Source organism: Musa acuminata, chromosome BXJ1-9, assembly GCF_036884655.1.
Source record: "Musa acuminata AAA Group cultivar baxijiao chromosome BXJ1-9, Cavendish_Baxijiao_AAA, whole genome shotgun sequence".
Classification (NCBI taxonomy): Eukaryota; Viridiplantae; Streptophyta; class Magnoliopsida; order Zingiberales; family Musaceae; genus Musa; species Musa acuminata.
In genome coordinates, this window is record NC_088335.1 from 48,021,775 (window position 1) to 48,040,012 (window position 18,238).

Genomic DNA, 18,238 nt, shown 5'->3' on the forward strand with positions numbered 1-18,238 from the left:
AACCTAAAAATTAAACGCCGTTGCCGGGGATCGAACCCGGGTCACCCGCGTGACAGGCGGGAATACTCACCACTATACTACAACGACTTTGATGTTAACTGTTCTAAATTTATTCAATTTAACCATTAAAAGAAACAAAAAGGGTCCATCCTCATTTATAACAAATGCTCCATTTTAATCCATTTCAGAAGCCTTCCTCTCCCATCAGAGTTCAAACACTGAGACTCCCCAACTACAGTTGAATGTACTCAGCCCTAATTCTATGTCTGATCTGCAATCCTCTGCAGCTGAAAAATAAGATGATTGTCTCCACTTGTGTTGAAGATCTCAAGAGTTTTTTTATGGCTAAGTTGACTCATTTGATTCTGACCTGTTGTGTTTTAGAGTTGACTGTTAAGCTTATTGTCACAAAGAATGTCATGAGATTTGAACAATAGAAAACTTAACATGTGAAGGAAGCATCTCTCTCTCTCTCTCTCTCTCTCTCTCTCTCTCTACTTGTCATCCCACGCATAGCTATTTCACATCTTTATCTTTTTCTTCTCAGGTGGTAACCCAATTAGGGGTAACTGAGTGGAATGCTTATGAATTGTGGCAGTGGTTTGGCCATAGTTATGATTTAATACAGTTCAAAACCACTGCCATTCAAAACTATTTAAATATGATGATTTCTTTATAACTGCTCTCAAAATTTAATTTTTATTTACTCTCTATAAAAAAAAAAGTCTCATTTATACAAAAAATCCCATATAATTCAATTTTTCAAACAATTTAAATTCTTTGTTCTCTGGATACTAATAATGCAACGTGCTCTATTGATATTTAGGATTAATTATATATTACTTTCTATAATTAGTTATTTTTAGTATTTCGATTTCTATACTTTCAAAAATTACATTGAACAAAATCCTCTCTCTTTCTTGATTTTTAATCCTATAAAATTATATTTTTAATTATATATAGGGATCTCAATATTTTATTTTTAAAAATATAAGGATTCCAATATAATTTTTAAAAATATAAAGATTGAAATACCAGATGTAACTAATTATAAAGATAATATTTAATTAGTCATAATAATTAAGGCTGACTCTATGACCTGACACCTCATACAATAAAAAAATAATCTATCACTGTCATTAATTTAGGATTAAATATATTTATATTAATAGTTTAGAGCTATTAAGCTATCATTAATGGTTTACTTATGCATGTGAACTCAATATTAGACATGGCTAGAACATATATTTCTTTCTTACCAGCTTCTTTTTCACTTTATCAACCGACCTTTTTTTTATTTATTGTATATTGGGGCGACAGAGCTTTTAAGTCGGTCATACATACGTGGGAACAAATGTATATATATATATATATATATATATATATATATATATATATATATATATTTATTCGATGGACGTGATCATCGCCAGTACACCGCGATAGGGGTGGTCACGAGATGCTTAGCCGAAACCCACTCGAGTTTACCTCGAGAATATGGGAAAGTTGGTGAAGCTGCGGGGTCGATGTCAAAGGTGACATGGTAGCTTTGTTGTTCATCAGGTCGAGAGAAGCGAAGTGCATTGGTGGAGAGAGCCATTGTCACCCCCGGCGGGATAGTCATACGGGCATGGTAATGCTCAACCCCTCCGGCCGCGACGTTCTTCACTGTACGCTTCACGGAGATCACGTACTTGGTTTTCCTGTAATCAATGGTGATCGAAGGATAGTTCAGCTGTGACGCATCGACGTGTTGCTGGTTTCGGCAGTAGACGTTCTTCCCCCAAAGAATCCTCACTTCCGTCTCGGTGTAGCCTAGGCTGCAAAGGTAGGCGGGGTAGATTCCCATGTCGATTTCGTAGACTAAACCCGGATCTAGAGCTCTAGGTCCGTTCAGCTGCCCTGCACCCACCGCGACGACGTCGGCGGTTCCACCAGACTGCTGGTCCATCAGGTAATTGCCGTCGAGGTCTCGGTCGTCGGCGGAGGTGATGATCGCCGACTGGATCGCGGAGGGCGACCAGTGGGGATGCTGCTTCCTTATCAGCGCCGTTATCCCACTGACGTGAGGTGCTGCCATGGAGGTGCCGCTCAGGAAATTAAACGCCGATTTTGACCGAGTTGCGGCTCCCGGTCCGACCTCAAATGGCCATGCGGCTAAGATGTTCACGCCGGGTGCGACGACGTCGGGCTTGAGAATGCCGCCGTTCCTGGTTCCGGGTCCCCTGGAGGAAAAGGATGCCACTGCCGGAGACGGCCGGCTGTTAAAGACCGTACCTTTGAAGACGATCGTTGCCGCAACTGATGCCCCTGCTGTGCTATAATAGCTTACGACCTTCATGCTGTCGTTGTAGCTCAAGCTGGAGGCTGGAAGGACGTGAGCCTCGGATCCGGTCGTGTTACCTCTCGACGGTGGGTTCATGAGGATCATGGCGGCGCCTCGAGCCCGGAGGATCAGCTTCCCCTTCTCGATGTTTGCAATATCACCGGGCTCACACAACACTATCTTGCCAGAGATATGATTCAATTGTGATGAGTCATTGCAGAACAACCCGTAGACGATTGGCAACATGACTGAGGAGTCGAATGATGTCGGTTGGTAGGCCGACTCGCCGTCCAGCTCCATCCCATTGCCCAGCTTCACGGTGGCTCTTATTCTTCGGTCGGTGGAGCTCGCGCCCACGGTCAAGACCCACGGCGCATCATGGGACAGCGTAAGATGATTGGGGCCTTGGTTGCCGGCGCTGGCGACGGCGGAGATACCGCGGCGCAATGCGGAAAGCGAGCCATGCACAACCCCGTCATCATTGAATCGTGGAGTACTGTTTCCACCGATGGACATCTGTATTATGTCGACTTCGTCTTTGATTGCTTGGTCTATGCCGGACAGTATGTTACTTTTCCAGCACCCGTCGCTGTAGCACACCTTGTAGATGGACAGATGAGCTCTGGGTGCCATGCCGGAGGCCGTTCCTGCCGCCATGCCAAGGACCTCGGCACGATTGTAAAAGTTCCCAGCCGCAATGCTAGCCACATGTGTGCCATGACCGTCGTCATCGACGGCCGTGTCTGGTCCATAATTAAATCCTCTTGCCCCAATAATCTTATTGTTGCAGGTGACCTTGCTAAAAGGTCCGCATGAACCCTTAAACTTTGCCGGGGGAGGAGGCATCCCGTCGTCACTGAATGAATAGTGATCCGCGGCGATCCCGGTGTCGATCACCCCAATTATAACCCCTTCGCCCATGTTGCCACTGTCCCATGCCCCTCCCGGTTTGCTGATCCCCAGGAACCGAGGCGTGTATGTGGTCTCGATCCGCATCGTCCTGTCCGGCCGCGCGTACACGAACCCCTCCATCGCTTCCATGGCCCGCACTTCTTCCGGCGTCAGCTTGGCGGCGAATCCACTGATGGCGTGACGGTACGAGTAGATCAGCCGCGGCTCGCCCGAGTCGAGGGTGGCGTTTGGCAGGAAGGACTCGTGCCACTGCTTCAGCTCCCGGCTGCTGAGCAGCTCCACGTCTTCGGGCTCTTCAACGTTGACGATGAAGGTCTGGAGGCCATTACTGTTGCCCCATCGGTCATCAACGATGGGAAGGAGAAGCTGGTCGTCACCCTTCACTGCACCAGCGAGACCACACAAGAACAACAAGAGAACGCAGAACTGGAACCGACCTGTATCGTAGTCATCCATGGAGGATATGGGAAGGAAAGGTCGCAAGCAAGCCTGCGGTGGTGTGGTGACGGAGGTTGCATTCAAGAACGCAATATATAGAGAACACACTGCCTAAGGTATAATACGGACTGCTTCGTTGCCTTCTGACATGAAAGCTAAATAATAATACTCAAGTAATAATGCATCGATAAATGAGAACACGAGGAGAGTTCATATCAGCTACTCGACATGTATTGACGACCTGTAGTGCTCAATCATGTACCGAATTCCACAAGAAAATACAAAATAATATATGCATCAATCTTATGAGTGTGCGAGTATCCAAGAAAGGAAATTATTCGCCATGTGATGCCTGTTCTATTTTTTTTATTTATTTCTCAAATAAAAAGAATAGGGTGAATTTATCAATTATAATTTTTTTTATCATCACTTATTTAAAAGAGTCCAAATGATTATTATGTTTAGTATATTTGGTAATCAGTTATTATATGATTATTTTTATTTCTTATCTTTTTATAACTTAATTTTTTATATAATTATTATGAAAAAAACATTGTTGACATTCAAGTCAGCCCTAATTCACGTGCGTTAGGTGGAAAGAAGTTCGATGCCTAACTCCTCTACCATTGAAGAAGGAGGTCGGTGTCAAACCTGTTAGGATCAAGAGCACTAAGAGAGGGGGTGAATTAGTGCAGCGGAAAACTTTCGACGATTAAAACTATGTTCGTACGATAAGAGCGATTTCGGTAGAAAAGTCGATTCGTAAATCACTTTAACTTGTGATCAAGCAAGATGCAGTTAAAACAAGTCTATGAATGCAGTTTGCAGTTATGATGGAAATTAGAGTGTCAGCGTAAACTAAAATATGATGTTCGTACGATAAAATTGATTTACGTCTAAACGTCGATTTGGAAAATACTAAACTTTGAAACACGAACGTAAATGTGCAGAAGGCAATAAGCTATTGAGGAGGTTTGTAGTAAAGATAATATGCTCAAAGTAAATGCAAACCGAGATTTAGAGTGGTTCGGTCATTCTTAACCTACATCCACTTTTGGCTTCCTCCACCGACGAGGTCATCGACGTCCACTAGAGGCCTTCCTTCAATAGGCGGAGGCCAACCACCTTTTTACAGTTTCACTCCGGACGGGCTTAGGAGACAACCCTTACAGAATTTTCTTTCCTCTCTTGACATATCAAAACTTGGAAGAAAAGAGGAAGGAGAACTTTTAACTCATACAACACTTTTGAGCTCTAAAAATCACAGAGTAAGATCAGGATTTCGGTGATTTTGGTTGCTAAAAGGGTGGGGTATTTATAGGCCCCAACTCAGTTTGAATTCCGAGCTCAAAACTGTCAATTCCCGGAATTTCAGGTCTGGCGATTGCACCGCCTGACTGGGGCGGTTGCACCGCCTAGCAGAGCTCGAAGACTGAGCCTATGGGCGGTGCCACCTCTTGTCAGGGGTGGTTGCACCTCCTGCCAGAGCTCGAAGACCGAGCTCAGGCGGTGCCACCTCTGGCCTGGTAATCTGGGTCCGAATGGGCTGATCCATTCGGCCCAATTTGGGTCTGTCAAGGGCCCAATTGCCCCAAGATTAAGTTAATGGGATCACCTCCCATTTCTAACTTAATCATCATGCTAACTACGAATTTCTTAAGACATTTACTGCAACTTGCTCCGATGCGTCAACCGCTTCTTCTGGCGAGCTTCCAACGAGCTTCCGTCGATCATCCGATGAACCCTCGGTGATGCTCCGACGGACTTCCTGCAAACTCTTGGACTTGCGACGATCCACTTGGCGAGTTCCGACAAGCTTCTTTTGGCAAGCTCCTGGACTTCTCGGATTTGTTCCCGCAGAACCTCCGACGACCGTCCGGACTTCCGTCAAGCTCTCGAACTCCCAACGTGATCATAGTCTTGACTCCGGCGCAACTCCTACTGCATGTCTTACTTTCATCGTAGTTAATCCTGCACACTTATCTCAACATATGGATTAAATAACAAATGACAATTGACGTCATCATCAAAATCCGAGATTCAACAAAACCCACTCGCCTTGGGCACGAAGGGGGTTAGCACCTAATGCACCCACCTCAAGTGGAGTGGGGGTCGACACTTGACCCCTCCACTTTAGCCTAGTTTCAAGGGAATCAGGTTTTCCCAACCTCTATGTCTCGGGCAAGCCTCGCTTTAGGTGAGTTGGGTTTTTTCAACCTAGTTTGAATTATTATACCTTTTAGAACTCTTTTCGGGTGGGAAGAGTATTCCTAACTCATGTGCTTCGAGCATATTTTGCCTTATACCTCCCATCGTGATGGATTTTTTCATATAAGAACGTAATATATAGAGAGAACACATCGCTTAAGGTATAACAAGGATGGTTTCGTTGCCTTCTGACGTGAAAGCTAAATAATAATACTCAAGTAATAATGCATCGATGAATAAGAACACGAGGAGAATTCATATCAATTACTCGACACCTGACCTGTAATTATAGTTCTCAATCACATACCTAATTCCACCTGAAAAGATAAAATAATATATGCATCAATCTTCTGTGTGCTGAGTATACGAGAAAGGATATTATTTCACCGAAGTGATGCACGTTCTATTTTTCTATTTATTTCTCAAATAAAAATAATACGGTGAATCTATCAATTAAGTATTTTTTATAATCAATTAATTAAAAGAGCCCATATGATTATTATTTTTAGTACATTTGCTTATAAGTTGCCCAGGTCAACTCTAAGTCATTCGTCTCAGGCAAAAAGAGGGTCGGCGCTCACCCCTCCATCGCGGTTGACGAAGGAGGTCGACGCCCGATCCACCCGCCTTCGGCACAAAAGGGGTCGGCATCCAACACATTCACCTTATGTGGAAAGGAGGTCAATGCTCGACCCCTCCACTTTTGCCTAACTTTGAGGGAATTGGATTTTCTTGACTTTCATGTCTCGAGCAAACCTCGCTTTAGGTGGGTTGGGCTTTCCAAATCTAATTTGAACTATGCCTTTGAGTGATATCTTTAGGTGGGATGAATTTTCCCAACTCACATGTCTCGAACATATTTTGTCTTATGCCTCCTACTATAGTAGATTTATTTTTTACATAGGTCAAGTTTTGTCAACTCATGCATCTCGAGCACATATTACCTCATGCCTCCCACTGTGGTGGGTTTTTTTCTACACGATTTGTCATCTTTTATGCCTCGTGTACATTTTGCCTTATGCCTTATACTATAACAGGTTTCTTTCGAGGTGATCTTTACGTATCGATCACTTTTATACCTTTTGATATGGTCCTTCATCAATTAGCATATCTTCATACTCGACCAATACTTGTTTTTAATATAAGAGGAGAGAGATTGATCCCCTCCCTATAAATCCCCTTTAGCCATGGAGGTGAGGCTCATTCTCTCATTTGAGCATCTAAGGCCACCTTTAGGAGCTTTTTCTTCTTCTTAGTGTCGACTTTTTTCTTCAATACAAGTTGGTCTTTAGTCCTCTTCTTGAAGGTGGGTTGATTCCCAACTGTCTCATCCTTAAAGCACATTAGAGTCTCTAGTACCTTGGCATTCCAAAATCTTGATCCCAAAGAACTTCCACTTTTATAGGTCAGAATGTCTTTCCTTTCTCGTATAAGCTCCTCCCAATCTCATGACTATCAAATGGTCGAGAATGTTGGTGTTCCGTCCTCGGATAACCCAAAGGCGGAGGTAGTTCCGACCTCTCCTTTGTAAAAAGAATAGATCCCGATGAACTCGAAGATTCTTCAGGATTTAGAATCAATGAAAAGCACACATGATTGAGACTTAGTGATGAGTATACAACTCCTGGATCACTTGCAGATAAGATATCTGATCCCAACCAAGTTTGAGCTACAGGTCCCTCGATCGAGTCACTGTCGATATGACTTAATGTTTATATTCCTTTGTTTGTTTTCTAACGCTCTAGAGTTAGCACTTTGCTTTCCTCTTTACCCAATGGCTATGTCTTACCTCCAATAGTGGAGGATATCACTCTCACAAATGATACCCAACTTACAATGATATTTGATAGTGTTCATCATGAAGTACTACCATGTCAGTATTACCCCGACCCATAAACTCTCTGCTATTTGCTATCGACTATGTAAGACAAAAGACAACTACTACTCAGCTACTTGTGAGGGCTTTAAGGTTACTAGTGTCCCTTCTAATAATAAGGATTAGAAGGAGTACTTCTTCCTCATAGATACAAGTCGGGATTCGAGGTTCAATCTCGTTTGGTCCACATGCTTTATAAATAACACACTTTACTTCCTATCAGATTGTTGAATCTCGTATTTTGATGATGAAACTACTTGATATGTGTTTATGTTTTAATCTGTGTTTTGAGTGACGCAGGATGCTTCGATCAGGATGAGACAATTAAAGCAAGAAAAATCATGTTGTGCCGGAGGAACATGTCAGAAGATTGGACATCGGGCCGGTGGATCGGTCGACGTATCGACAGAAGGCTTCGGGCCGTGGACTCGGGCATCGAGATAAGAAAAGCAGGTATTACGCTAAGGATATCGGAGTTGCGGAGTCAACTGGCCGATTGAGCAATAGGCCGCAGGAGAGGACGATGCGCCGAAGAATCAGACGAAGCGTCGAGGGACCAATGACATGCCGGACAACTTGGTTAATTGCTTAGGATTAATTATCTCGATCAAAGTTTTGTTTTACATGTGCAGGATTAACTACGATGGAAGTAAGACATGCAGCAGGAGTTACGCCGGAGTCAAGACTATGATCACGTTGGGAGTTCGAGAGTTCGACAGAAGTCCGGACGGTCGTCGGAGGTTCTGCGGGAACAAATCCGAGAAGTCCAGGAGCTTGCCAAAGAAACTCGTCGGAACTCGCCAAGTGGATCATCGCAAGTCCAGGAGTTTGCCGGAAGTCCGCCGGAGCATCGCCGAAGGTTCGTTGGATGTTCGCCGGAAGTTCGTCAGAAGAAGCGATTGACGCACCGGAGCAAGTTGCAGTAAATGTCTTAAGAAATATCATAGTTAGCATGTAGATTAAGTTAGGAATGGGAGGTGATCCCATTAACTTAATTTGGAGGTAATTAGGCCCTTGATAGACCCAATTTGGGCCGAATGGATCAACCTATTCGGACCAGAATTCCTGCTAGGTGGTGGCACCGCCCAGGAGATGGTCTCCCAGGAAAGTTGGGCGGTGCAACCGCCCCAGTCAGGCGGTGGCACCGCCTGGGCTCAGTCTCCGAGCGAGACTGGGTGGTGCAACCGCCCCTGTCAGGCGATGGCACCGCCCAGAGGCTCAGTCTCTGAGCTGCCAAGCGGTTGTACCACCCCAGTCAGGAGGTAGTACCGCTAGGACCCCGAAAATATGGGAAATAACATTTTTGAACTCCAAATTCAAACCAGTTTGGAGCCAATAAATTCCCCTCCCATCCCTGGGTAAAACACACAAGCACAGAGAGATTAAAAGAGAGAAAATGCTGCTGCAATCTCTAGAATTTCTCTCCTCTAGCTTAAGTGTTAGAATTCTGTTTAAGAGAGGAGAGTGAGTGCTTGTAAGGGTTATCTCCTAAACCCGGTAAAAGGAGAAGAGGGGTGTAAGAAGGAGGTTGATCTTCGCCTTGTAAAAGAAGATTGTTATTGGATGCCGGTGACCTCGACATAAGAGGAATCGGAGGAGTGGATGTAGGTCACGATTGACCGAACCACTATAAACTCTCGTCTTCTCTAGTTTGCATTTATTCTTGCGGCTTACCTTACTGCAAACCTTCATATGTGCTTTACTTCCTCATTACTTTTGCTGCAATCATTTACGAACTCACTTTCAAGTTAAGTTTCCAAAAACAGTTTTACGTCGGAAACGATTTCATCATACGAACACAGTTTTAAATCCTCGAAAGTTTTTCGCTGCACTAATTCACCCCCCCTCCCCTCTTAGTGCTCTTGATCCTAACATAGATGAGAGGCAAATTAAGTGCTCTGATTAAGAGATGTACTATTTTCTTTTGAGGCTATCAGGAAGATAGACAAGGACTGATTAATCAAGATGGGTCTGACTCCTTAAGGTATAAATCTTTTTGCACCTCCCCTTTTCACTCCATTTTACACTTTAAAAATTTATCATAGGTATAGATCTTCAAGCCTTAAGGAGAAGGGGAGCTGGTTCCTTTTTGGGCACAACAATGGCTTTTTTAGCTCCTCCCCCATTTGATCATGAGCTGGCCCTCGAGGTGTCGATCTCGACTTAGTCCGACCATCCTTCCATCATCAATCAATCAAAGAAGAAGAAGGCTATAAAAAAGGTGTCCTATCCTCAATGGGTCGAGGAACCTAAGAGTAAATTCTTAAAGAGGAACCGAACAAAGTGCTTCTTACCCTTGAGGCGCCAGCATTTTCAGAGAAACCCCCAAACTCAAAGTTCTCCTCGGGAAGAAGAAGAGAGAGGCAATGGTTAGTGTCTAACATGTGCAAGGGCAAGTCTTTACTCTTCGCACTAGTAAAGATAGTCGACCTATCGAACTCAATTCTAGATGTGCCACTGCATCAAAGATGAGAGGGTCTATAAGAAAGGCAAAAAATATAAACTAATGTTGGAGCCATGGAGCAATACTATCGATGGTCCTTATTCTCGATGATGGCAAAGCATATACCATTCCCCCTCAAAGGTTTTGCTCAACATAAGTTATCATATCGAAATGCTAATAAGCTAAGTCATGGCTAACCCCCTTAGTACATTGTTATATCATTGCAAACTCCTTTGTCTTTGATTTGTAGTATCATAATTATGTCACGACCCTTCTCGATTGTGTATGAGATGCTAGCTCTGTGATTAATAAGTAGTTCCTTATGATCAACAATCTTTACGAGGAGGTGGAGGGGTTGAAGAGGGAGAGGGGAGACCTAGCACTTATTGTTAAAGCAAATGCTCATAGAGTTGAACTGGCATCGTAATTGCAAGAGGTCGAGCAATGTCTCGCTAATCTATTTGAATAATTGAAGATGATTTGGAGCAACAATCATAGCATGAAGGATAAGCTAGTACAATTTATCCGAGAGCTGGAGTTGATGAGGACCTACAACTTTAAGCTTGTCGAGCAAGTTGTCATGGCCAACGAGTAGGTCATGAGTATGACCGAGCAATTGACTGTCTTGAATGAGCATATTTAGAGTCTGGGCAATAAGCTAGGAGCTTTAAAGGATACGTTGGAGGTTGAGAGGACCATGACATCGAGGTATCAAGAGAAGGTGGTCATCGACTACAAAGCCTTCATCGAGTTTTTGAAAGGTCTAAAGAGGTCATGAGTCTTCTCGTATCAATATGGATACTATTTTGCCTTAGCTTGTTTCAAGAAGTGGTACGCCGGGATAGAGATTGAAGAAGATCCGTTCACCAAGTACTTTGAAAATCAAAATGTGATAATAACTACTCAGGTCCCCTTTATTGTCAACCCAAACACCTCGTCTTGATCTTTAGTTTATCGTCTTGTCGCATTATGCTAGCCTTCATTGAGTTATCAGGTTTATCTACCTGACTTAGCCCTTGCGTCTTTACTTTGTCGTATCATCAGACTTGTCCATTCAATCAGTCTATTACTTCCGTAGGTCGATATCTCATTTTAGAAGTAGGCGTTCAAATTAGTGTAGTATTTTTAAAGTAATTAAACTTTCTTTTCTCGGCTTGTAATATCTATGTCTTGAAATTATATTTTTTTTCAACAATTTATATTAAAAACATTGAAGATCAAGACTTAATACTCCGGAGATAGTTATCTCGACCTGATGCTAAGGGATGACTCAAGTGGTTAAGTGCAACCTTACGATCGTCGAGGGGCGAGGGCGTTTCAAGAAGCACGAAAGATACTACCATCGATCATGGTGGGCACGACACGCACGTCGCCGACATCATGACGGGCGCTCGGGACGACCTTCTGCATGGCGCCCAGAGCTGATACGTCCATCGATAACGTGTGCTTCGTGGATGACTACCATGACTACGACATATTGGCCGCCCTCGACCGATCTATCAAAGATGAGGTTGACATATTATCCATGCTTCAGCGGTATTCTAAAGCCGGACACCTCACCCCTGGCATTGTCATTCAAGGTCAGGCCCCGTTCGACGGAGATATCGGGATCGACCTTCAACTTCCATAGCGGCACCTCCACCTCAATGGTGCGATGGTGACACCTCAAGTGGCCGGGATCATGGCGCTCGTAAATAAGTAGCACTCGAATTGGCCGCCTTCGGCCATCCAATCGACGATCATTAAGTCAGCCAAGGACCTCGACCTCGACGGCAGCTACATACATCATCGACGAGTCCTCCAAAACACGACCGACGCCATCTACGCGGTGGGCGCCGGCTAGCCAATGATATATAAACAGGACATGCAGCTCTATTCTGGACACATGATCCACAGCCAAGCATAAGAACAAGTGTCAGAAAAAGGCTCAGACAAAAAAGATTGCCAATCAAGACACACAAGAGTAGACAGAAACGAGGAGGAGATCTGTGCACAAACAGTATCCACCTTTTTCACCATTTAGTCACGGCAACAGTTTAATACAAAATAACAGGCGAATTGGTAGGTCTATTACAATGACAATTTGATCGCAGCGTATTCAAACAGCACCGTAACAAGGCAATGAATTTACAGAAAGCGACCAAAGATCATGTCAATTACTAAAATGGCAAGCATAAATGAAATGCAAGAATATAAGTGAAGCCTTTAAAGTGAATCGGAAGAAGAAGACATCACCGACGACTCAAGGATTGGAATTGTACAATTGAGGAAGATATTAACCGAATGAAGATATGGCCACCCATCACCAGCCTGCCCCAACTGAGAATGAAATGTAATTTCTTACTGACTGCAGCATACTTGGATGAACTACAAACTGGAATTGGCCCCCATGTTTCCAGGACCATTGGCGTGCTTGTGCTTCGGCTTCCACTCTGTGCGTCCTCTCACAATCTCAGCCCCACATTCCAACCGCAGCAGATGCTGGCACTCGATGCCATCGTCCTGTATGCCATCAGGGCTAGTGGATACAGCGGTGAGGGATTGCAGTACGCTATCCCTCCCACATTCCCTCCTGTATTCCAGAGTCATGCTGGCAAGCTGATGGTTCTCAAGAATTGAGATGGGAGCACTCTGTAATAAAAGGCAAAAGAAGGATGAGGCCACCGTTCAAAATTATCAATCATATCATCCCCTACCTGCAACAGGTTCACTAAATGCAATGTAATAATACAGCTTGTTTCATGAACAAGAATAATAATAAACTGGTCAATACTTGCAATGACAACAATGCTGGAAGGGAATGTTCAGGCAGGATAGCACAAACCACAAAGGCAACAACCATCAAAGATCCAAGGGCCAGAAGCCATGTGCCAACTCATCAGTCTTTCCATCAAAGTCGTGGCATTAAACAATTCAGAAGAGGCTCCATAAATTGTAGAAAGTGACATTGTCTTCACCAAAGCAAATTAGTACAAGGTCAAGTAATTTATTGTTTACGGTTTTGAAGATATCTCAGACTAGATAACAATGATGAGTCGTGAAGGAACAGGATGATGCAGCATGGAGTAAGGATCAATACCACGAAGACAGATCTTCATAGCTATGTCTATAGCATCAAGCATCTCCCTGACGGAGGACTTAATATAACCACCAGCATGAGCAACAGAGAGAACTTGCAAGACAACTTTTTAATGTATGGTTATCATATTCCTTAAACATTACTTGAGTTATTTGATCATTTCAAATCATTTTTAACAACCACAACAAGCAAATGAATAAAAGAATTAAGGGCTATGAATTCAAATTTAAGATCTGATCATTGCCAATCTATCAAATGTTAAAGGCAATTAACTAAAGGAAAATGATCCCAAGTTAGTCGATTTCATGTCTATTTTGTATTTCCAGGACCACATCATTTGTGTGGTAACAGCAACATTGAGTTCCCAATTTCTCATATGAATTGCATAAACTTCAAGTGAAAATTTTTTGTTTAAAAAAATCAGGAAATTTGAGTTCATAGAAAACTAAAATCACCTCAAGAATCCAGCCAATATACTTGACATTATTCACATGTTGATTGACATCCAAATCGGCCCATCGAGGCTGCAAAAAAAGGTGTAGATTTATAGTATCAACATGAAAATGGAAAAAAATGCAATCATAAGTGGTGAACATGTAGATCTAAAGCTTACAGTCAAGCCCCTTCGGACATGATTGGCAGTACCATCTTCAAGCTTTGGTAGCTTCCTTTTATCCTCTTCCACAATAGGAGCTTTCACCATAAAATAAGGCTCTATCTCTGCTCTAACTTCCTCTGGCATTTTGGACAATCGTCTACTGTGTTTGTTCATCATTACCCAGACACTGCATGTGATGACCAAAGTGGAAAAGATTTAGATAATAATAGGTGGCATGACATCGACAAACAAGAATGAAAATGCAGGTAGATGTGATTCTGTTCAGATAATCAATCCTCAATTCACTCCCAGGTTGAATGTCAAACGTAAGGAAAGACTAGCACCAACCTGCTGGCTCTCAGTATAGTTTGACCTGTCCGATAGTCACGAACATGCCAATCTCGGCGCATCCCATTTCTCCCAGAAGCACCAACCCATGTGTCTACTTCAACAATATCTCCCCTGGACAAATTGAATATACAAATTGAAATTAACAGCTTAGAATCAACTGTTTTGACCAGAAAAATAGAAAGTTTACTGCAGATGACATGTTCTACAAGAAAACGACGAAAGTCAAGGCTATGAATTTGACAAAAGCAACTAGGTCAAGAAGGTACAGAAGTTCCAAGTCCAGTATCTATCAAGATTGTGGTCTTGACTAGACAAATTCATATCTTAACTTCTTTTGGTGTAAGGACAACCCATAATGAGCACCTTCTTGTTGACCAATGGCAAAGTTTGAGCAACTTAGCAAAATCTTGCTGGTGGAATTCAGAGATGTACTAGCATTCAAAACATAACAAGTTTCAGGAAGTATAAACTATATAGTTGTGGATCCCATCAGTGACCTGGCCAGTATCTGCATAAATTCAGAATAGCCAAAACTTAACAGCTTATCCTGTGACAACAGAGAACAAAGCATCTAACGTGCCAAAACTGCATCAACATCCTAGTTATGGCTTATAACACCATTGACAATAAGCATTACTAATTTGTCTAACAATAGTAAAAAAAAGTTTCATTTTTTTTAAATAGCATTTCACCTGCTTCTACAACAGATAACTTCATCTTACATCACAGACCACATTAGACAAAGCTTAAAAAACAAACAAAGTTGTTTAATGACTTATTCTAGGGTATATATAGAATATCAGAAAAATGGAAAAATTAACAGCAAGCTATGAGTGCAGGACCATATTTATTTGTACAATTACAGAAGTTCTCAAAACATTCAACCTGACCAGTGATAAGAAAAGAATTGTAAATTATACTAGTACTTTGTTCAAGAACATGAATAATTGTTTTACCAGGAAGGATAATGTTCTACGACAATCTGCATCTTCGTGACAACCCAAATCAAGTTATTTTTAGTCATCTCAGGTGTCGAACCAAATCCATCACCCAGTAGACCAACACTCCTTACATGGTTAAGTGCTGTTTCCTGCAAGGATGTAATGGTGTGAATGATGAAGGGTGAAGGCGTCCACAGTGTTCACAGCAGGAATTTTTTACGTACCTGTAAGTGATTCATTAAAGTCTCTATAGAAGCTGTTCGATCTGCCCCTATCTCATATGACCTAATGGAAAAGTTCTGCCTGAAAACCATCCCATCCTGAACAATCTTGCCAAGCCCAAATGCATCAGCAAGCATATCAGGTCGCTTGGGCTTCCAATCAAGCAGCGTCAACTGTTTCTCAGCTGCTAAGAAAATGGTTGTTATGGCAGCAAACAGAAAGCTCCAGTCAGGCAATTGGTTGTAGAATGTCCTTGGGACTGAAGCAACTTCTTCTTCATCAGCCTTATGCTCTTTGGTTTTCAGGTCAACCTTTGTACCATTGATCTTAGGAAGGGTTTGTGCTTGCGCCTTAATCTCCATTGCGCCTGAGGATGAATTAGGTTTGGCAACGATACCCTGAATGCCCAAACTTCGAGGGCCATCACCAATGCTCTTCGATGCTTGAGCTAAGACAGTGGAAGAGGAAGATGGAACAGGGAAGAAGGCCGCCGCCACGGATGCAACCATACTGTCAATTATAGACCGCAAATGACTGTTAGTAGGACCAAAAGCACAATTGTTTTGTCAAAATCGTGACAAAGTCAAGTTCTACGCGGAGACTAGCAGTTCATTAAAATCAGCTCATAATAAACTATCTTCCTCAAAATTATCAAAAGACATGATTTTTATCAAATATTCTCTATTATTTAGAGATGAACACCAAAGAGTATATCTAAAATGACACATTCTTCCTTGGAATCGGTAAATAACTTCATATAACAACAGTAAAAAACATGAAGGCACAATGAAACAACAAAGTTTAGTAACACATTGGAACAAACAAACAAACAAAATTAAGCAAACGCCTTCATTATCTCCATGATCAGATATCAAGAGATCCCAACATTATATTTGATCTTTTAAGACTGACAAATCCATACCTCAAACAAACACTCCATTTAAGCCCCCAAAAAAAATTCGATTCAGAAAAGCTCTCGTGAGGTCAATCCTACAAAAAGCTCCCTAAAAACTACAGAAGCCCCCGATAACGATGACAAGCTAAGCTGGAACATCAACAAACAAAATGCTGTTCGGAAAGAGAACGATGTGACGACGACGACGACGACGACAACAGTGTGAAAAGCCCTTCGAATTTTTAGTCAGATCCCACTTAACCCCAAACACGACAACGACAAGAATCAGCAACAGAACCATCGGCAGCCATAATAACACCAAACGATATCCAAATGGAGATAGGAAACAACAGAAATGGAGATCAGAAAAAGACGGATCCGGCCGGCGATTGGTACCTTCAAAGGACGAAGAGCAAATCGAAGTTCCAACCTCGGTCGCCGATCCACAGCGAGTTTCCTCTCTCGCCCTCGTCTCTCCAAGCTTCTCCTGGTGTCGGGTTTCGGCTTCTATCTAGGCGAGAGACCTCTCTGATGTTTCCTTTCTCCTCCTCGCAGTGTCCCTCTCCCGAAGCCTCCGGTCATACGAGCGGAGAGCGAAGTGGGCGATACTTATAACCCCTATCTTTCCTCCAACGTCGACGCCGCATAGGACCGTACCGTGGATGATACGTTCACGCTTCCGCACATGCTATCTTTTATGCGACTGCTTAATCTGCCGTTCGTTACATCGTCGGAACCCATCTAGTCCACCCAAACGGTTTTGGACGCCAGTTTTGATTTCTCAGGAAGCGATGCTTCTGGACGTCGTTGACTGTCAAAATGACCAAAAAGACTATAATATACATGAGAGTGAGAAAAGACACGTGAAAATAAATGCATTGAGGTGGGGGTATTTACGGAAATTAGTGAGCACACCGTTAGAGACTAAATGGATGCCGTGGGCGACGGGTGTGGTTTCACCGCCCGGTGCAGAGAGCGAGACAGACTACTTTTTCAGCTCTTGTTTCCTTTTACGGAGTAATCAAAATTTGACATCAATTTTATCCTTTTTCATGTAAAACACAATAATTCTATTTTGTATGTCTGGTTATCTTCCTTTGACTTACCTTCTTGTTTGACTTTTTCTTTTATTTCATGATTATTTTCCTGAATTAGATGTTTAAAACCCCTACTCACTTCAATTAAGCAACATAATATATTCTATTGTAAGTTTGGTTTGACTTCAACGGATTGACAGTTTCATGCGTCGAGTGGGGAGAGCCAGAGGGACCCACAGACTGATGCATGTTGAAGGAATCCAGCGCTTTATACTGCTGGGCCACCACATCTCGGTGCCAAATAAGGTGTGTGGTCATCTTTGAGCCACACGTAAGAAGGACGGACGCGTTTCCTCTGCTGCAGCTGCATGCAACCACACAAAAATGAATGAGAAAACGAACCCAAAAAGGAAAAAAAAAAAAAGAGGAAAAGAGCTTTTTCTATTTAAAAAAATTAATTTTAATTCGTTATATTTAAAATTCAACAGCTAATGTCTCTTTTTGGTGTTTAGGTTGCAGAGAGAGAACCACGAGTGCTTTAAACAGGACGGTCGTAAAGCGCACGGTGGGTGGAACAACCGTCATGGTTCTCACACCCGTTGATATAAAATGTCATGAATTTAATTAAAATTATTTAAATCATGAGATATTTTTACATTATCTATTTATAAAAGATTAATCTAATTGTAATCTCGTTCATGATAGAGATAATATTTTTTATTTTTTAAATTATTTTTATTATATTAAAATTATATATATATATATATATATATATATATATATATATATATATATATAGTCATTAACGATGGATTATTAGCAGAACAAACTCTGTTCATCACTTGGGCAATTCTGAACGTGATGGCTTAAATGTACCGCGGGAATACGTTAAGTAAAGGCATTCCAATGCCA

At 42.4% G+C, this 18,238-nt stretch overlaps 2 protein-coding genes and 1 non-coding gene across 3 annotated transcripts; all 3 read right to left on the reverse strand.

Moving 5' to 3' along the window:
- Positions 1 to 15: 15 nt before the first annotated feature.
- On the reverse strand, positions 16 to 87 carry TRNAD-GUC (transfer RNA aspartic acid (anticodon GUC)). Its single transcript has one exon. It is a non-coding gene; the product is annotated as a tRNA-Asp (tRNA).
- A 1,095-nt stretch (positions 88 to 1,182) lies between these two features.
- On the reverse strand, positions 1,183 to 3,758 carry LOC135593947 (subtilisin-like protease 4). The gene has a single exon (XM_065084305.1). The coding sequence runs from the start codon at positions 3,692 to 3,694 to the stop codon at positions 1,424 to 1,426; it is 2,271 nt and encodes a 756-aa protein (XP_064940377.1). The 5' UTR covers positions 3,695 to 3,758; the 3' UTR covers positions 1,183 to 1,423.
- An 8,432-nt stretch (positions 3,759 to 12,190) lies between these two features.
- LOC135593948 (palmitoyl-acyl carrier protein thioesterase, chloroplastic-like) lies at positions 12,191 to 16,864 on the reverse strand. Its single transcript, XM_065084306.1, has 7 exons — positions 16,686 to 16,864; positions 15,397 to 15,904; positions 15,188 to 15,321; positions 14,229 to 14,342; positions 13,896 to 14,067; positions 13,738 to 13,806; positions 12,191 to 12,834 (listed from the first exon to the last, which is right to left on the reverse strand). The coding sequence occupies exons 2-7, from the start codon at positions 15,901 to 15,903 to the stop codon at positions 12,571 to 12,573; spliced, it is 1,260 nt and encodes a 419-aa protein (XP_064940378.1). The 5' UTR covers position 15,904; positions 16,686 to 16,864; the 3' UTR covers positions 12,191 to 12,570.
- Between the last annotated feature and the right edge of the window lie 1,374 nt (positions 16,865 to 18,238).